At 43.9% G+C, this 18679-nt stretch overlaps 2 protein-coding genes across 3 annotated transcripts; one reads left to right on the forward strand and one right to left on the reverse strand.

Moving 5' to 3' along the window:
- Window positions 1–488: 488 nt before the first annotated feature.
- Window positions 489–14200, forward strand: LOC139335163 (NAD(P) transhydrogenase, mitochondrial-like). 2 transcript variants are annotated; one of them, XM_070968640.1, is made up of 22 exons: window positions 489–634; window positions 1320–1485; window positions 2248–2477; window positions 2571–2770; window positions 2857–2944; window positions 3076–3164; window positions 3256–3443; window positions 3953–4086; window positions 4215–4406; window positions 4935–5085; window positions 6074–6235; window positions 6316–6426; window positions 6525–6670; window positions 7181–7376; window positions 8110–8343; window positions 8866–9026; window positions 9114–9293; window positions 9375–9534; window positions 11500–11581; window positions 12211–12329; window positions 13410–13525; window positions 13632–14200. In XM_070968640.1, exons 2-22 carry the CDS (start codon window positions 1356–1358, stop codon window positions 13776–13778), a joined length of 3216 nt encoding a protein of 1071 aa, XP_070824741.1. In that variant the 5' UTR covers window positions 489–634; window positions 1320–1355; the 3' UTR covers window positions 13779–14200. The 2 variants fall into 2 exon arrangements, with proteins under 2 accessions (XP_070824741.1, XP_070824750.1); XM_070968649.1 differs by having other exon boundaries at window positions 502–638; window positions 1326–1485; window positions 13632–14199.
- A 797-nt stretch (window positions 14201–14997) lies between these two features.
- Window positions 14998–18231, reverse strand: dtwd1 (DTW domain containing 1). The gene is made up of 5 exons (XM_070964411.1): window positions 17972–18231; window positions 16888–17203; window positions 16553–16690; window positions 15556–15844; window positions 14998–15412 (listed from the first exon to the last, which is right to left on the reverse strand). The coding sequence occupies exons 2-5, from the start codon at window positions 17143–17145 to the stop codon at window positions 15186–15188; spliced, it is 912 nt and encodes a 303-aa protein (XP_070820512.1). The 5' UTR covers window positions 17146–17203; window positions 17972–18231; the 3' UTR covers window positions 14998–15185.
- Window positions 18232–18679: the final 448 nt, after the last annotated feature.

Genomic DNA, 18679 nt, shown 5'->3' on the forward strand with positions numbered 1-18679 from the left:
ATTTTTTAAATATTTTATTTCATATAAATAATCTTTTTATAAAGAGTTTTCCGAATAAATGATGACGTATTTAAGGATGTACAGGAGGAAAGCAAGGTCATAGTCGTCCAACAATTTTTAAGTTTTACACCTTTCTCTGACGCTCTGGCGTCACCTTGTGTGCAGAAAAGAAAACACAGTAAGTTTAAACATCTTCAATGAACACATGGCTCCTACATATTCCCCAATTATGTTTGTATGTGTCCTACTTTAACAGAATTTATCTTAAAGAAGCTGCGTAAGAAGCGAGAGGGACTATCGCGAGACCGTTCATCTCTGCGTACCTTTTTTATTTTTATTTATTTATTTTTTAAATAAAACTAGTGACTGTCTGTCCGTCAGCCTTTAATTCGCAGGCAGGCTGGCCGACTTTTAAGCAGCGGCTGCAGGGTGTTTATCAGCGTCAAGGGTGGTCATGAGTGAGGTCACATGGCCAGCTATTTATACATAAATAGTGCAGCAGTGATATCGAAACTGCGGAAGGTCGCCTGCCTGCTCCTGCGCGCAGACGAGGGAATTTTGGGTAGGACGTCTCACAGGTGACCCTGCTGCTGAGGGGAAGTTGAACCCCCTCTCTCTTTGGAAAATCTGAAAGGCAAGTCTGAGAATAATTAGGCAATCAACAAATCCAATTTGTGATTCAATTTCTGATTTAATACAAGGTGGAGGATGAAGGACACAGTGTGATTCACTGAATGAATGAATGCATGGAAAAAGAGTGGGAAGTTCATGATCAGAAACAACTGGTCTGACTCACCATGCAGAGTACTACAAGTTTCCAGAGGCTTGTTTGTTTTTTGGTAATAAAATTGTATGTTTTATGAGAGAGTAGTGCTTGTAAATACCACTTTTTTTTTTTTTTTTTTCATTCTGCTTGTGTTAGAATAAGGTGTGACTGTGTGTCTTGAGTCCTGAGCTGTGCCCCTCGAGCACCAAACCTTTTGTCTAAACACTGATTCCTCTGCCCGGCCGTCTCTGCTCCTGTTCACAACAACAACCAGGCCAGACTTGGCACAGTGTCCCCCCCTGTGCCGTCATAATTCCAGATCTCGCGAACAAGAGTGTAATCAACCCTGGGCCCTGTGTATGTCGTGTCCTGCAGAGCTGAAATGTCACTCTGCTGTGTGTAGGCCTTGCAGCAAACTGAGTGTGTGACTGGCGGGGGCTAAGGACCTTCAGTATTTGGGGGGGGGATTATAATGTGCTTTGTTATTTGACGACAGATGCAAAAGTAGTGTTAAGTTATCAGCTACCTGTACTTGTTTGTTTTCATATTCAAGAGCTAGAGGGAGTCTCAGGGCGGACGCTCAGTGGCCATGTCGACCCTCCTGCGGTGCATCTCCAGCTCTTCTGTCACTTTGTTTCAGCAAGGGGTCCGTCAGAAGATACCTGGAAGGAGGCATTTCAGGACTTTCTCTGCGTTATGGGACCAAAAGGCCCCCAGAGGTAGGAACTGTGCATCTCTATTAAAATCTCTCCGCTTGATCTTGCAATATGTTTTTCCCAGAGGACAGCCAGGGTCTGCATGCTTTCTTTGGTTTGGATTTCCTCTGTGTCTTCAGTTGAGGAATGAGAGCATAACAGTTCATTCAAGGACACACTCCTTCTGGCCAGAAGAGTGGAAAACTCAGCGACCGATGAACTGTTTGCACCAGGTTTCTAGAGATGTTCCCAAAATAGGGAAAGCTGCGGTGGTTGTGCTCAGTGAGCAGTAGCAGCTGCTAACGTGAGCGTTTGAGAGGTCAGTTAAAGGTGACATATAAAAGTTTAACTGCTGTTTGGCACGTTCTTTTCCCAGACATTTGTTTATGGGGTCAGTGCTGTTCGCGGGGCACATCTCACTGAGTGTTTGTCAAAGTTTTTCGAGCTGCTGAGTGCTTTTAAGTTTGAATTGTGAGTAAGTCTGTGCGGGAGTGCAGGCCTCTCTGTGTGCTGGCTCAGAGCCAATCACCTGCTAATAATGTCTCCATGGCGGCGAGGTCACCATGCCCTGTATGGAGAGAAATGTGTAATCTGACACTGGTCCCAGCCACACAATCTTGGCCGTACACGCATGCTCTCCTGTGTTGTTGCACAAAAAGATAAAAAAAAACATTAAGTCATGTTATTTTTTGCCCTAATGTTCATCTGAGAATGTATTTATTTTTCAAGAAAGACCTTTTCATGCATGTGCTGTAGACTCGCCTAACATCTGGTTTGTGTGTTCAGGTGTGCTCTACAAAGACCTGGTGGTTGGCGTTCCGAAGGAGACGGTACAGAATGAGCGCCGGGTGGCGTTGTCTCCTGCTGGGGTGGAGGCGTTGGTCAAGATGGGCTTCAAGGTGCAGGTGGAGAGTGGAGCTGGAGAGGAATCCAAGTTCTCTGATCAGCATTACAGAAATGCTGGTGCCACCATCATTGACGTCAAGGGAGCTTTTGGCTCAGACTTGGTCCTCAAGGTTGGTTCACATCTGCTGTTTGATCTACTGATAAGACATCAAGGCACAGTTTATTAGATATTCCTGAGTTTCTGCATCCTTTTTCTGCTGTAGGTCCGGGCCCCCAGTTTGAGCGAGGCAGACTTCCTGAAGTCCAAGTCCACCTTGGTGAGCTTCATCTATCCAGCACAGAACACAGAGCTGATGAAGAAGCTGTCGGAGAGGAAGAGCACGGTGCTGGCCATGGATCAGGTGCCCAGAGTCACCATCGCACAGGGCTACGATGCACTCAGCTCCATGGCTAACATCGCTGGGTAAAGAAAAATGAGCATTTGCATGCAGATGTTTGCAGCTGTTCTGAGATGTTCATTTACAGTAAATGACTTTGGTTTGGTTTCAGGTACAAGGCTGTGGTCCTGGCTGCCAACCACTTCGGCAGGTTCTTTACTGGTCAGATCACAGCAGCAGGAAAAGTTCCCCCAGCTAAGGTAACTGGCTATATATTTCTGAGTGATTCCTGTCTTCTCACAGTCTTTCCTCTCCGTGAACCTCAAATAAAATGACAGTGGACTGTCATTCTCCCTCTTGTACAATAATGCATGTTTTCTGCTATACTCAGGTTCTGGTTATTGGAGGTGGAGTGGCTGGTTTGGCAGCAGCAGGGGCAGCCAAGTCCATGGGAGCCATAGTCAGAGGGTTTGACACCAGGTATAAGAATACCTAAAAAGAGACATGATGAGTAATGATGGTCGTGATGATCATGATTCTAACAATAAGCTGACTGTTTCCTGACGGTCAGGCCAGCAGCCCTGGAGCAGTTCAAGTCATTTGGGGCAGAGCCTTTAGAAGTAGACCTGAAAGAGTCTGGCGAGGGGGTCGGAGGTTATGCCAAAGAGATGTCGAAGGAGTTCATTGAGGCTGAGATGGCCCTTTTCGCCAAGCAATGTAAAGAGGTCGACATTGTCATCAGCACGGCCCTGATTCCAGGTCAGTCACATCGGTACCTTCTCCTACCCGTCTTTCATCTTTTGGTCTTTAAAGCTGCATTAATTGATATTTTTTTCATATAAGCAGAGTTTCCAAACTGGAAGATATGAACGAGCATTACACAGCACAAATTTTTCACGCTCCATCGGTTACAGTTTGGTTGCTCGTGGTATGCCAGGAAGCAGTATAACAGTGAACCAAATGACAAATATGAAAGGTGATGAGATGCTTTTTAGCCTCTGTGAGCTTATTTTTTGGTAAAGCTGAAAGAAGAGTAAATATTGAAACTGACAATATCAAGTGACCAGACACATGACTTCAAGCACATGCTTATGTAGTTTTTATGGCTGATTTGATTTTTGTTTAGATGTTTTCTTCCCTCTTGTAGCCATGAAGAGATTGAAGCAGCTTTAATGTGGATCCACAGCCCTCTGAATTTCTTGTTTCTTAGATTGCGTGATATTAGGAACATTTAATGCATCTCACCTGTCCCTCTGTTTCCCATTCAGGGAAGCGGGCTCCCATTCTGATCAAGAAGGAGTTTGTGGAGTCGATGAAGGACGGCTCCGTGGTGGTGGATCTGGCCGCAGAGGCAGGGGGCAACATTGAGACCACCAGGCCTGGAGAACTGTACGTTCACAAGGTGAGGTTTCTGCTTAGCCATTGGTTTTTGATTAAAGAAGAAAGCAAAATAAATTCTTTGAAAGTCCGCCTTTATGCGTTATTCACCACTATATAAAATTTACTCCTGATGTGTTTTTCACTCACTAGGGAGTAACACACATCGGCTACACAGACCTGCCCAGCCGCTTGGCCACCCAGGCCAGCACCCTGTATTCAAACAACGTACTGAAGCTGCTGAAGGCCATTAGCCCCGACAAGGAATACTTCCACTATCAGCCCACAAACGAATTTGACTATGGAACAATTGACCATGTCATCCGTGGGACTATTGTTATGAAGGTGGGTTTTTATTTGTAACGTCTGCTGGCAGCCTCCATCACCGCTGGCATCCCTCTCTCCCTCTCGGCATGAGCTGTCAGATCCTGTCATGCTAGGATACTGCGCCAAATGAGTACTAAAAACCCAATCCCAGCTGGGAAAAGCTCATGTTGTATTCCAGCAAGAATGTTATGAACGTTTCAAAATATACTTTCCCAGGAATTTTGGCTTTGACACATTGTTTATGGCAGAAAAAGCATGGAACCTCAACAGGACATATCAGTTTACCCCTTGTTAAACTAAGCATTATTCAGGCCCCTTAAAAGAGAATTTATCTTTCAAAACCACCGGTAACTGGTTTGTGATTGCTGTTTGTTCAGTGTGATCTCCTATGTGGTCCATGAGTTTGTATTCTGAGCGCTCCCACTGTCCAGGCGAGATCTCCCACAATGCAAGAGTCCAAAGTCCTGATGTGTGTTTCTCACGCAAAACTCTGCGGATGTCCTCTGTGTTCTCACACTGATCCTCTGTCTTTTCTGATGCGTCCAGGAAGGCGAGAACATGTTCCCGTCCCCCCTCCCCAAAACAGCGCCCCCAGCCCCGGTAAAACAGAAAACCGTCGCAGAGCTGGAGGCTGAGAAAGCGGCTGTGATCTCTCCCTTTAAACGCACCATGACCTCTGCTGGCATCTACACTGCAGGTCAGGCACGAGTACGCAGGTCCAGCTATTCAGACTACAAGACAGTTTGGCCCAATTTCATGTGCTATGAGGTTATTGTAAGATGTTTTTGTCCCAGTTCTGTGCGAAAGACCCTATTAATATATTAAATTATACAATTAACCCAGCAGAAATTCAGAACATAGTTCTTTAATTTTGTTGTTAATTTTGTGGCTAAATTGCTCAAACATTTAAAAGCTGTCAGCTTTTCCTGTTATCTCTTGCTCTTTGTCACATTTTGGTTTTGCAATGTGTCGCTGCTCCGAATAGAGCATTTAGTTGATTGACAAAAATAAATAAATAATTGACAACCGACTTTAAGTCCATTTTCAAGCAAACAGTTTGATGGTTGAAGCCTCTCAAGTATGAATACGTGCTTCTTTTCTTTGTCTTACATCATATAAACTGAGTACTGTGGGTTTGGAGCAATTTGGAAACATCTCATTGAGCCTGAAATTGTCACCTTGGGGAAATTATGATGGAGATTTTTCACTATTTTCTGATGTTTTATTGACCAAACAATCACTAGATTAATTAAGAATACCATTGGTGGGTTAATTAGTAATAAAGATAAGTGTTAGTCGCAGCCCTGGTTCCAAATACAGTCTTATTTGGAAAGTTTTTTACATTAGTCTTGCTAAGAGCACTGAGATCAGTGAATCATGATTCTTGAATGTTGACACTTCATTATAATCCGCAGTGGGGAAGATATTTTTCAGGACAGTGTGACACATGAGTTCAGTTCTTTGAAGCTTCAGAGAAACTATGAATCATCACACTTGCGTAACCCGTTCTGAAAATATACAAGTGTGTGTTTTTCCTTTTCAATTATTCCATGGCTTTAATGGTTAAAAGGGGACTGGGAAAGACAAAGCAACTGGAACTGCTCATCAGTTCCACTACAGCAATGAGGAAAGAACTGCACACATACAAACAACAACAACAACGCTGCCCTGCTGTCTCTGTGTAGGTGTGTCCACCTGTCTGGCTCTGGGCATCGTCTCCCCCAACGCAGCCTTCACTCAGATGGTCACCACCTTCGGCTTGGCTGGGATTGTGGGATACCACACCGTGTGGGGCGTGACCCCTGCTCTGCACTCGCCCCTCATGTCTGTCACCAACGCCATCTCAGGTCAGGAGTCCTTAAACTGTAAGATGGTTACAGCCAAATGTAGAAATCTTTTACCTGATGTCCTCTCTGTCCTCCGTCAGGTCTGACAGCCGTTGGAGGTTTGGTGCTGATGGGTGGGGGTCTCGCACCCTCCACCCTGCCCGAGAGTCTTGCTCTTGCTGCTGCCTTTGTTTCCTCCATCAACATTGCCGGTCCGACGTTCAGCACTAAAATAACAAGAGAGAACAAGATCCGCTGCCGCCCAATCAAATTAAAAACGTCTGATTTCTGTTTTCCTGTGTGGTTTCAGGCGGTTTCCTGATCACTCAGAGGATGCTGGACATGTTCAAGCGTCCCACTGACCCTCCTGAGTACAACTACCTGTATGCGCTGCCTGGGGCTGCATTTGTTGGAGGGTATGGAGCCTCAGTGGCTGCTGGGTACAACATAGAGCAGGTGACAGGAAACATTTATTCTCTTTAAAAATCTGTTTAAGAAGGTTGTGTTAAGGAGCTTATCAGTGAAATCAGTGAACTGCCAGAGTTTGTGATTCTCCTGATCACTGGCATTATATTCACACATCTTTTTTGTTTTGTTTGCCAATTTTATTAACATTGTCATTAAGACTGAAAAATGTTCCTTACAATTTCCCAGAGTCCAAGGTGACGGCTGGAACTTGTTTTGTACAACAGATGAAAACCCAGACATTCAGTCTACTAACATCAGGAACAAAACTGCTTTAAATGATTGACTATCAAACTGGCTGCAGATTAATCTTCTAAATGAATCTATTAATCTTTTCAGCCCGAATGAATGTTTTCTTTAAGTGTTTATTCATACCTTTAAATTAGTTGTCTTATTTTGTTTATTCCATATTGATGATCTAAGGACAACTTGTTGAGTGACTTGACTTGATCGTGGCCAAGCGCTGCACAAACAAGCCTGACTTGTGTTTTTTGACCTCAGATGATGTACTTGGGCTCAGGCTTGTGTTGTGTCGGGGCGCTGGCAGGCCTCTCTGCTCAGGGCACCAGTCGCTTGGGGAACGCCCTGGGCATGATGGGAGTGGCAGGGGGCATCGCTGCCACCCTCGGTTCCCTCAAACCCTCACCGGAGCTGCTGTCTCAGATGTCTCTTGCCATGGCCACAGGGGGAACCCTGGGTAGGTGGCTTCCTGCTTCTGATGATGATGTCGTGATTGCAGATGATACAGACATTTCAAATGGTTGATGAACAGGACTCTTAGGCTGCAAAATGCCCACCCTGGCACCGATTAGCATCCGTCACAGCACTGCTTAATTTAGTTTCGGAGCAGATTTTGTTGTTTTCCTCCACGCAAATCCTCTGGGAAGCACGCTGTGCTGCTCATGGCAAGGAGAGTCCCTGCCAACAAGGCACCTCTAGGTTTCAGTCTCCACTTAAAAAAAACAAAAAACAAAATTAATAAAGGTCTGGCACGGCTCATTTTGAATCCAACAGTTTGTTTAGAAAAGTACAAGACCACCATGAGTGAGTTACGTGTTATGAACTTTGCATGCAACTCCTCCAGTCTTTGAAGAGTGTGAATTTCTTGCTAATTCATAACAGAACATCAATCATCCTGTCCGGATACAGAGATGAGTGGCTTCGTCATCATGTGTGAACATTGTAGATTTTAATAGCAATTTAAGAAAGCAGGATGATAAATGATGTTCCGATCAACATTAACTTAGGCCTCATTGTACTGGCTTTGAAGATCAGGCCTGTTTGTTAAGAGTGAAGCCAAATATAGCCAGTGTGCATGAGAAGTCTAGTGCTTTACTCAGCCAGACAGAGTGTAGTAACTCACTGAGATTTACTGAAAACTGTCTGTTTTTTTTCCCTCTTTTGGGCTGATCTTTATTTCTCGGCTGCAGGTCTCACCATTGCCAAACGCATTGAAATCTCAGACTTGCCGCAGCTCGTGGCAGCCTTCCACAGCCTTGTGGGGCTGGCAGCCGTTCTCACCTGCATCGCAGAGTTCATGATTGAGTACCCCCACCTGGACAGCCACCCTGCCGCCGGTGTGCTCAAGACTGTGGCGTATTTCGGCACCTACATCGGAGGGGTCACTTTCAGTGGCTCACTGGTGGCCTACGGCAAACTTCAAGGTAATGGATTTTAGTAAAAAAAATACTCGTAGCATCTGCAGTATATAAGTACATAGAAGATTTAAAGTCTGTCCTTTACAGGCTTGATCTTCATTCGACACAGACACACTAATATCTTCATAAACACACTGAGCTTTGCATCCTCTGGCACTGATCGTCTCTTTCATCTAGTTAAAGCCAAAGATCCTCTGGTAAATCCCGGCCTGGGCTGGGGGTTTGTGTGTATGTGTCAACAGTCACTGATTCACATTGTAGTGCGACTGATCAAGAGGAACACATGAGAAGCTTTCTGGTAATTTGTCATGGGTCGTGCAGGGCAGTGGCTGCATGGCTGTGGTTGGTGGAGGGCTGCAACCTGATTTGTGGATGGGAAAGACTCTTAGACAGCTGATTAGAGGCCTCCACAGTCCACAGAAACTCGACACTGCATGAGAGAAAAGTGTGTTTTCATGTTTTATCCTGCCAAATTGTTTCCATTTAGCCTTGCAGGCCGGCGGAAATCATTTCTGGCGTCTCTTGTAGGCCTCCTGAACTCCGCCCCCCTGCTGTTGCCGGGACGACACGCATTGAACGCTGGTCTGATGGCAGCGTCAGTTGGAGGCATGGTGCCCTTCATGCTCAGTTCCAGCTACGCTACTGGCATGGGGTGTCTAATGGGAGTGTCTGGGCTTTCCACTATTATGGTGAATATCTCTGAGCAACTCTGTATATTGGTGCATCTCATTTTGGAAACAGGTTAGTTTTAATTGACCTCTCCAACCTCACCACAGGGTGTAACTCTGACAGCTGCCATTGGGGGCGCTGACATGCCCGTGGTCATCACCGTATTGAACAGCTACTCTGGATGGGCGCTCTGTGCTGAGGGCTTCTTACTCGACAACAATCTCATGACGATTGTCGGCGCTCTGATCGGCTCCTCCGGTGCCATCCTGTCCTACATCATGTGTGTGGTGAGTAGACACACACCCATCCAGCCACGCGTTCTCACCACACGTACCTGAGCCTGAATTATTGTCTTCTTCTCTGCCAAGGCCATGAACCGCTCCCTGCCCAATGTGATCCTGGGTGGGTACGGCACCACCTCCACAGCGGGCGGTAAGCCCATGGAGATTGTTGGCACTCACACTGAGGTCAACGTGGATCAGACCATTGACATTATCAAAGAAGCCAACAGCATCATCATCACACCAGGTACACACTGTGCCGCAGCTCCCTGTGGAGGCACAAAATTTAATACAACTTTTTTCCAAATATGCAACTCTACTCCCCAAAACCTGCAAACAGACTTTAACAGACCTGCCAACCTCCCATTTTCCCAGAGATTCTCTCGTATTTTACCTTGCTGTCTTCCCGTTTAAATATTTCCCCATACATCTCCTGTAATTTTAAGCTTTCTAAAGAGGAAAAAAAGGTTGGCTCTACCATTGACAGGAGGTGATCATTAATAATAAGAAGGATGAATGTGAGAGGGATGGAGTGCCTGCCAAAAAGTCTAGAAATTAGCTTTTTGTCAGAAATGCCACACAGATTTTAGTGTATCCAAGCTGTTTCCTAGTGTTGATTTTAGGATTCACTGTGTGTCCCCTTGTCTAAATGTAAGGGGCATGTGGACAGGGGTAAGAATGGTGGGATAGCTCAGGGTGAGGTGGTGGAAAATTTCCTAATGTTGACAGGTAGAGACTTTTAATATGTAAAATTGATGGATTTCTCCTTAAAATCTCAGCTGAAGTCAGCCATCAGTGCATCAGAGGAACATCAGAGAAACACTGTAGACAATTAAATCAGCGGTGTTTTTGATACAGCTTTATTTTGAGTAGCTGTGCACAGTCACATGTATAAGGTTTGAGAACAGGCAGAACTAAAGCTTCTCCCCTAGAGAGTGAAGACGCTTCTCAAAAAGAGGAGCCTTTTGGTGAGAAAGGTGTAGAAAGAGGTTTGGGTTGACATCAGAGACCAAGGTGGAGCCAAACTTTTAATAGCAGAGTCTCTTATCACTGGATTGCGTGGATCCCCCTCTGAGCTCCAGCTGCAGCTTTTCAGACCGCCTGGATCAATAACATCAACTATCTCTCTCATCTGATTAACATCACCTAACAAAAAGCCTGAGCCAGACTGCTCTGCCAAAACGTGGATCAAAAATGTTTTCGCAGCAGCTCTGGGAAAACTAGCTGCTGCAAAGCGAAGCATTCAGGATCTTGGACTGATTGACATGGTGATCAATCAAACTCAGAATATTGAAGCCCGGTGACCACAAGAGGGAGCAGTTTGTCCACAAATGATCCCACAGCCACCTGGCCTCATGTGACTTCCATACTGGGTATGAAGCGTGAGTGTGTCAGTACATGTTTGTTAGCATAGAGTACTGGACGGTGGGTTTAATTTGAGTGTGAGATGGTGACAACGTCTTGATTTATTAAATAGGAAAAGCCAAGCGTCTCTCACAACTGAGCAGTTGTCGAGTGGCCCGAGCGAGAGGAACCGCTCTTGGATACTTGGATTGCAGTTGTTTTCCAGTGGCTCCAAACCAACGCAAGGACAGCTGTGTGGTCCAACATGCTGGTTTGATTAGAGAAACAGTGAAAAGTCATAAGAGCTATTGAGTCCAGACTCAAGACGTCTCCATGTGCTGTCAACAACAAAGCATGGCAGTGAGGAAACAGAAGGCTCCAGTTGTCTGGAGAAGAGGCGGGTTACAGGCGACTGGCTTCAAAAAGAACTCGATTAGGGGTAATGCTGAACTCTACAAGGTACCTGACCACCAGGGTTAAATAGGGGTTAGGCAGACTGAGGGAAAGGAGTTCTTTGCACGCAGGGGACCCAAATGCACACAAAACATGCAAAGTTTTCCTAAGAAAAATCTCTCTGAGACCAGCGAACCACTCTGATTTAGTGAAGAGAGTATTGTGGTGAATGAGGACACAGAGAGGACAAAAGAAAGAATGAAGGATGGAGGAGGAATTGGTTTTATTGTTGGAGAACCCCTGCTGGACTGCTGTGCCTGCTTTTAAAAATGAACAATAAGTGTCAAAAGCTTATTTTTTCCATGTGGGCGTTTAAAGAAATGGACTCAAGCCAAATCTGTACTTACTAATAAAATAAAGCAGATTGTGTTAGATCTGTGTTAGCCATGATTATTCTGTGTATGTGTTTGTTTAGGTTGGGGTCTGTGCGCAGCAAAAGCCCAGTACCCAATTGCAGACATGGTGAAGATGCTGAAGGAACAGGGGAAGAGTGTCAGGTGAACGTCTACACTCATACTCTTCATCTCCTTTTATGAACAAGATTACTGCTGCGTCTCGGTTTGCTCCAGCGGTCGTTTGCAAACAAACTCTGTTTACCGACAACTGTTCTAAGAAGTGTTCCTGAGCCCATGTAGAAATATTCTTTAAACCATCACGTGTTCACAAAGTGGTGAATCTCGCTCCATCCTTGCTTGTGAATGACTGAGCCTTTCCAGGATGCCCCTTTCATACCCAATCATGATCCTATCACCTGTTAGCAATCAACCTGTTTACCTGTGGAATGTTCCAAACAGGTGTTTTTGGAGCGTTCCACATCTTTCCCAGTCTTTAGTTGCTCCTGTCCCAACATGTTTGAAACATGACACATCAGTGATGAGTACTTTTATTTTCTTACTTTTCTAATAATACTTAAACCTAAGTATTTATTTAAATGCAAGATTTTTACTCATTGAGTTTATTTACTTTAATAAGTAAAAGGTCTGAGTATTCAACCACGGCTTTTTCTTCTGTACACTTTTCAACAAATCTGGACTCGTTTAGACAGAGACCAGTGTATTTGTACCTGTGACACCACAAATCACTCAAGTGTTAATGAGCACTAATGTTTTTCGTCCATCTCCGACAGGTTTGGTATCCACCCGGTGGCCGGCCGTATGCCCGGCCAGCTGAACGTCCTCTTGGCTGAAGCTGGTGTTCCCTATGATGTGGTCCTGGAGATGGATGAGATCAATGATGACTTCCCAGGTAATCTCTTTTTAAACATTTCTTGACAGAGCTGTTGGATCAATTCCTGCGTCGTGGTTGTCTCTTTGGCAGGAAAGCATCTGATAATGCTGGATTAATTATGTGTAATGATCGCATTAAGCTTTCATGGAGGCTTGGAGCAGCCTCGTGCTGTCTTGATATTTAGACATGCCGTGCTATCAGGCGGTGGTGGAATGTAATTAAGTAAATTTACTCAACAACTGTACTTAAGTACAAATTCTAGGCACTTTTTCTTGAGTATTTCCATTATATGTAACTGTGATTATTGTGCTTTTCACTCCACTACATTTGTCTGACGGCTTTAGTTACTTGTCAGATACTTCTTTCATACCCTCCATGTCCAGTGAAAACCATGTATCTCCATACATGGAATGTTTGTCATGAACTGACAGATTCAGTGTCCCTTTATGGGTTGAAAAAATTATCCTACTTAAGCTAAATAAACTATTTAAAAAGCCTCTTGGATTAGCTGGAAAATACATCATCACAAAGCTGATAACAGGCTGCGCTGCTTCTGAGCTCATGAACGGTTGACTTTTTCTGAGAGGTACGTGGTTCTCACAGGACGGCGGCACTACAAACTTTAGGATGAGTTTGTAGAATATGATGCATTGCTGTAGATTAAACTACCCAAAATGCAACGTTCATATTAATATGCAACATTGCATAAAGTGGTATTAATCAAATCACGTCAGACATAATGATAAAACACCGACAGGGACCATTTTACTGCACAATGACTACTTTTGACTTTTGATACTTTTAAGTAACTTTTGCTGATATTACTTGCATTTTACTCAGGGTTTGGAATGCAGGACTTTTACTTGTAATGAAGCATTTTTATAGTGTGGTACTTTCAGTTAAGTGAATACTTCTGTTATCAGGGTTAACAGTCTGTTTTTGTAGCAACCAGGCGCTCAGTCTGAGACACATGGTTGTGTTTATGACAGAGGGAGATAAGTGTGGTGCCGGGGAACCCAATAACAGCGAGGACAATTGCAGAGCACTTAGCGGTTTTTGTGATCATCTGTCTTGTGTATAAATGTCTGTGGCCCACAGAGACAGACTTGACACTGGTCATCGGAGCCAACGACACAGTGAATTCTGCAGCACAAGAAGATCCCAACTCCATAATTGCTGGCATGCCTGTTTTGGAGGTGTGGAAGTCCAAACAGGTTCGTATACATTATCTTTAATGTGTCGACGCATCAAGAATATGCTGTGTGTTAGCTGTGGGGCTCAAAAACGTGACCATACACACTCATTTAAACTGTCCTCCAGGTGATCGTGATGAAGCGTACGTTGGGCGTGGGCTACGCCGCAGTAGATAACCCCATTTTCTACAAGCCCAACACATCAATGTTGCTTGGAGATGCCAAGAAGACATGTGACAGCCTGCAAGCCAAGATCAGAGAGGCCTACTACTAGTGACCCGTCATTAGTGTTCCATCATGTACAGTACATGAAGTACAGAGGCAGAATGACAGAATGTATTTCCAGCCTTGGCTTTCAGTATATATATTTTGGATATATTGGCTCTGCAACACACGTGTTCTACGACAAAGATGCCTAAGATTCATGATATTTTTTTCTGGAAAATATGGGGCATGATCAACTCAAACAAATGTGTACTGATTTGTAAATAAAAATATTTAAACATATCTGAAGTTTCATTTCAATAAAATTAGTCACTATTGCCAAATGAGTTAACACAATAGTGATCAAGCCTACTGCCCACCGATGAAAGTACTGCAATATTTATGTGTCATATATGTCTGAGGCAACATTCCCAGAAACAATGCTGTATCAAGTTACTGCAAATGCTTCACATTAAAAGCATTTACCTGGTGAAACATGAGTTGACTTTTGTTATGAAGCTGTCACAGGAAATGCAGTTTGTTAGTCAGCGATCTTTACACTTACCAAGATCATTAATCAAACACACATCGACTGAACGGTCAACAGTTTGGCATTTTGACAGCGGATCAGTTGAAATAATTCAGGCAGAAACAACATGAAGGAGCCACAGTGAGCTGTTAGATGATGAGCTGCAGGCGTCAGGCTGCACACCAAGTCCTCAGTGAGGATGAACTCCTCTCACTGCCCTGCTGTCCTCATGCTGTGTGCAGCAGAAAATCAGATCACGCTTGCTTACAGAACGATGGAAAAAGGCCAATTATTGCCTGTCGTCTTCATTAAAATGACAGTTTGTTTTGCGGCTTCTGGAGTTCTGTGACTTCTTGTATTAAACCGCATTTGCTGTTACAAACTAACCACTGTGTTATGAAATCGACCAGGACTGAAATCTCAAGGACAACAACTTAAAGATTTAAATAACAGGCAGATCACTGTCACTGGACTGGATTAGAGAGGGAGGAGCACCATTAAAATGCCCTAAAGGACTGATTAAGTCTGAGTCAGGTCAAAATGATGTTCACAAAATATATCCAATGAGCATGTTATTTTCTAACTAAATCAGTCATTTTCCACATTTTGAATTTCAGAAAAAACACTATTTCCCATCTAATTTTCAAATACCACAACTGTTTTTGTGCATTTGTCATTTTGTTTGTTGAATTCTTAGACTGCCGTTTCCCAGTCTTTGAGTTAGATTTCTTGTATTGACTCATATCAAACACACCTCGTTCATGTTTCACAATTGTAAACCATTTGTGTTTTATTGCATATTCTTATACAAATAGATGTCACAGGATCCCTTACAAAATAAAATATCACTCAGCCATCAAATAAAGCTGGACACAGTAGGGCTTGCATGTGAATCTACTCTTCAGCTAGAGTTCATAAAGTCTCTTGCAGCTGATTTCAGTATTTCCACTAAGCATTTTCCTTAGTCTTAGCTCTGTTGACAACTGAGTGCAGGTAGGAGTAGAAGAAGAGAAGGTTGTCATATTCTCCATTGTACTCTTGAGCAAGGCAATGCTCGTGGAAGTCCTTGAGGAAATAGTAAATAGCCTCGATAGTAGCGAGGTAGGTGTCCGGTTTGCCTTTCTGACGGCGCCAGAAACACGTTTTCCTCATCTTCAGCTCAACACGGAGCAAATCTGGAGGAGAACACATGTCCGTCAGAGAGCACACAAGAGTGAGATCATGCTGAACTGCACTGTGTGAAGTCAATTTGTCTCTAATAATCACCAGCAGTCAGAGCTCTTTGAAAAGATGCACAAATGCAATCTTTCATCATTACCTTGCAGTCTCTCGTCTGTGCTGATCTTGTTGGTCTGGTTCCATGTGCTGTCAATGAAGACCACCCTCTGAAGGGGAAACACCCTTGACTCCAAGCCCTTTGCTTCATCTGGGGTCCCTGACTCTGGGTTCTCTGCATTGTGTGTGACACCTTCAATTTCCTCACTTTTCAGTCTCTTTACGCAGGGTTCCTCAGAGGTGTAATGTGACTTGCTGTCAGTTTGGTCATGCAAACACTGCATCATGTCTTGAACTGAGACAGCCCCTGGACCAGGGAACACCAACACCACCTGGAGAGAGATGACACCAATTCAGAAGGACACATCGTACAAACCAAGTACAAAGATATGTTATTCGACAACGTGGCGATCTATGAGCTGCAACCGCTGAAAGAAAGGAATACTGTTTGGTAGGAGAAAAATTAAGTTGAAAAAACTGTAACATGTGCTCTTTCAATTGTGGAAATACATGAGAAAGCAAGAAGCAAAATTTGGTTTGAAGCTGTCAAATACAATAAACATACATGTCTTGTACACTAAAGCCACTGTAACTCTGTAAATCAAGTCAAATTACAGTATCTAATTGTGTCTAATATATCTGAAAGCTATGAAATGTAAACTTAACAAGCATGGAACATGAAACTGCAGCAACTGACCTGATGTTCTAAATCTATTACAGATTTCATTTTTATTTCATTACAAAGTTGTATACAGTGTGGGTCAAAATCCAAATTCTGGACGACATAATGTACAAAAAAAACCCAGACATTTACTTCAATAACAATGTGAATTTAGCGGTTAGGAACAGTACCAAAACACGACTCAAAAGCAGCTGTTTGTATTAAAAGTATAACATAAATGAATAAAGCAAATTAGGTGTGGGGACAGAAACAATTAGTTGATTGATTAGTTGACAAAAACAAATAATCTGCAACTGTTTTGATGTGCATTTACACTTAAGAAGACTTAAATAAACTCTGACAATGAAAAACAACTGACCTCGTCCTTGTTAAAGTCAGGTATGCAGGGGTAAGTGTATATGGTGACGTCGCCAGGGGCGAGGATCTTGGCGTGGATTGCAGTGCTCTTTCCATCTGTCTCATTGGGATGCTTGATGATGTCTATCTTCAAGGGGAGCTGAGTACAACATGCAATATGTAGAGTCAAGTCCAGATGACAGTCGAGTTTCAACTGCACCATGTGCAAAAATTTCACAGAGCTTACATAAAAGACATAACATTTTCCACCACATTGGGATACTACTATTGCAGCAACTCCATGACTGAAGGCATCTCTTACAAGAGCAATCAAGTGAGCCCTAACATCTTACTGACCTTGATTAAGGGGATTTCTTGCAGAGTGACACCCACTAATGAGCAGCATGTGTAGCAGAAGAACATCCTTGATCCTCCACATTTAGTGCATTTCAACCTGCCCCTCTGCTGCGCTTCCTCCAGCACTGCATGCGATGCCAATTTTAGCCCTTGGAGAGGCAGCTTGGCGAGCTCACGAGCATCTGATGAATCACTAGAGACTGTTGTTTTGTCACGGCAACTGGGATGGGGACGCTGGTCTTGATCCAGACTACTCATGCTTGCTGTTTAAATGTTGACAGACCAGTGCTGAAGTACGTGGGCCCCACATTCATGGCTGAACAACAATGACAAAACAAACGGCGCACAGAGTGTATTAGCAGACAGAAATAATACAACATTTACATAAGGGAGTGCAATAATGTGGAAAAGCCATTAAACAAGCAAGGGGTTGTCTTAACAAAAGGTCATACGGGAGTCTTTTTCACACAAATGAGTTGAACGGAGTTGGGAAACACTGGGTATATTAATATAACATTAATATTGCAATGAAAGTGGATGATTTTCTTTTGTATGTACGCATATGCATGACTACTATGTACATGTTTTCAGCAGATTTTCTTGTACTATTATTACTAGTAAAAATCATACAACTGTCAGGAACAGAGTCAAAATATCCTGATATTTGAATGTAATACTATCAGTTTAGCAGAAAGCAGTTCTGAGAAAACAGGAAACAGGTTAGAGGAGGGAGGGACCAGTTTCACCACAGCATGACACGACATTCAGCTCAGTCCGTTGGCTGTACGAGTTTTGCCTCTTCATAAAGTTGCATAGAGTCTTAGTTAATGCTATTGCGCTTGGGTGACTGAATGAATGTAAAGGGAGGTAAACACAAGTAGCGTTAACTGGTCTACACAACTCCGTAAACAGCACTTCAGAGTTCAGGAGCACAGCATGCAGTTAGCATCGGTTCTCGATGCATCTCTCCCGCTCCCCTTCAGAGATCTGACGTTACCGTCAGACTATATACTGTACATTTGCCCCGGCTTAAATACTGTACAGTCAGTAACGTTAGCTAGCGTTACAGTGCAGTCAACATTACCTGATTCATGCTACTGAAGCTGGCTTCTGTTAGCAAGCTCGGCACACGTTAAATATCTGTAGGACCGGCTACTACCGTTAGCACACAGATCATAGCGCGTGAGGTTCGCAGAATCATCGGGAAACTGACGTCGGTTTACTTCAGATGACTTGCAAGCAATATGATGTCGTCTGGGGAGGCACAAAACACAAAAACGTGCCTGCCGGTATGTCATTCGGCTAGTTAAGTGACGTTACAACGGCGTGAACGTCTTTCTCTACGCCGGAAATGCTGTTCAGGATGAAGGAAATAGTTGTTTTGCCAGCTACCCGTTGCTAAGCAACGGACTGCGAACGCGTGCTTTTGAGTAGCGACCTTACCTGCCGGCGGTGGACTGAAGGTACATGGAGCAGGCGAAGGGAAACAGCGTAGGCAGGCAGCGACCGCCCGTTTATGAAAAGTACCCAGCATCAGTTACTGTTACTGTTAATGTGAACAGCGGACCTCACTATTTAAATTAACCGCGACGTCTCAGCTAACGTGAGGTTAATGAGCTAGTTAGTGATGGCGTTCAAATTTGCCAACTACAGTTAACCGCCAGGGCAGTCATACCAGCTAATGGTGGCGCTGTTGAGTAGCTGACTGGGTTAACGTTACTCTCATTACAGCTGTGACTGTCTCCATAAATATATTTAAACAACGTTAGCTTTTTGGGGCGAGAACCACGGT

Source organism: Chaetodon trifascialis, chromosome 1 (assembly GCF_039877785.1).
Source record: "Chaetodon trifascialis isolate fChaTrf1 chromosome 1, fChaTrf1.hap1, whole genome shotgun sequence".
Lineage (NCBI taxonomy): Eukaryota > Metazoa > Chordata > Actinopteri > Chaetodontiformes > Chaetodontidae > Chaetodon > Chaetodon trifascialis.

What these genes read in the sequence shown, in the direction of transcription:
- dtwd1 (XM_070964411.1), bottom strand. Translation starts at nt 17,145, where the DNA reads ATGAGTAGTCTGGATCAAGACCAGCGTCCCCATCCCAGTTGCCGTGAC. An exon ending in CTGACTTTAACAAGGACGAG is followed by an intron (nt 15,845 to 16,552) that starts GTCAGTTGTTTT and finishes ATCTCTCTCCAG; the next exon opens with GTGGTGTTGGTGTTCCCTGG. An exon ending in CACAGACGAGAGACTGCAAG is followed by an intron (nt 15,413 to 15,555) that starts GTAATGATGAAA and finishes GTTCTCCTCCAG; the next exon opens with ATTTGCTCCGTGTTGAGCTG.
- LOC139335163 (XM_070968640.1), top strand. Translation starts at nt 1,356, where the DNA reads ATGTCGACCCTCCTGCGGTGCATCTCCAGCTCTTCTGTCACTTTGTTT. An exon ending in TCCATGGCTAACATCGCTGG is followed by an intron (nt 2,771 to 2,856) that starts GTAAAGAAAAAT and finishes GTTTGGTTTCAG; the next exon opens with GTACAAGGCTGTGGTCCTGG. An exon ending in GGCCTACGGCAAACTTCAAG is followed by an intron (nt 8,344 to 8,865) that starts GTAATGGATTTT and finishes CGTCTCTTGTAG; the next exon opens with GCCTCCTGAACTCCGCCCCC.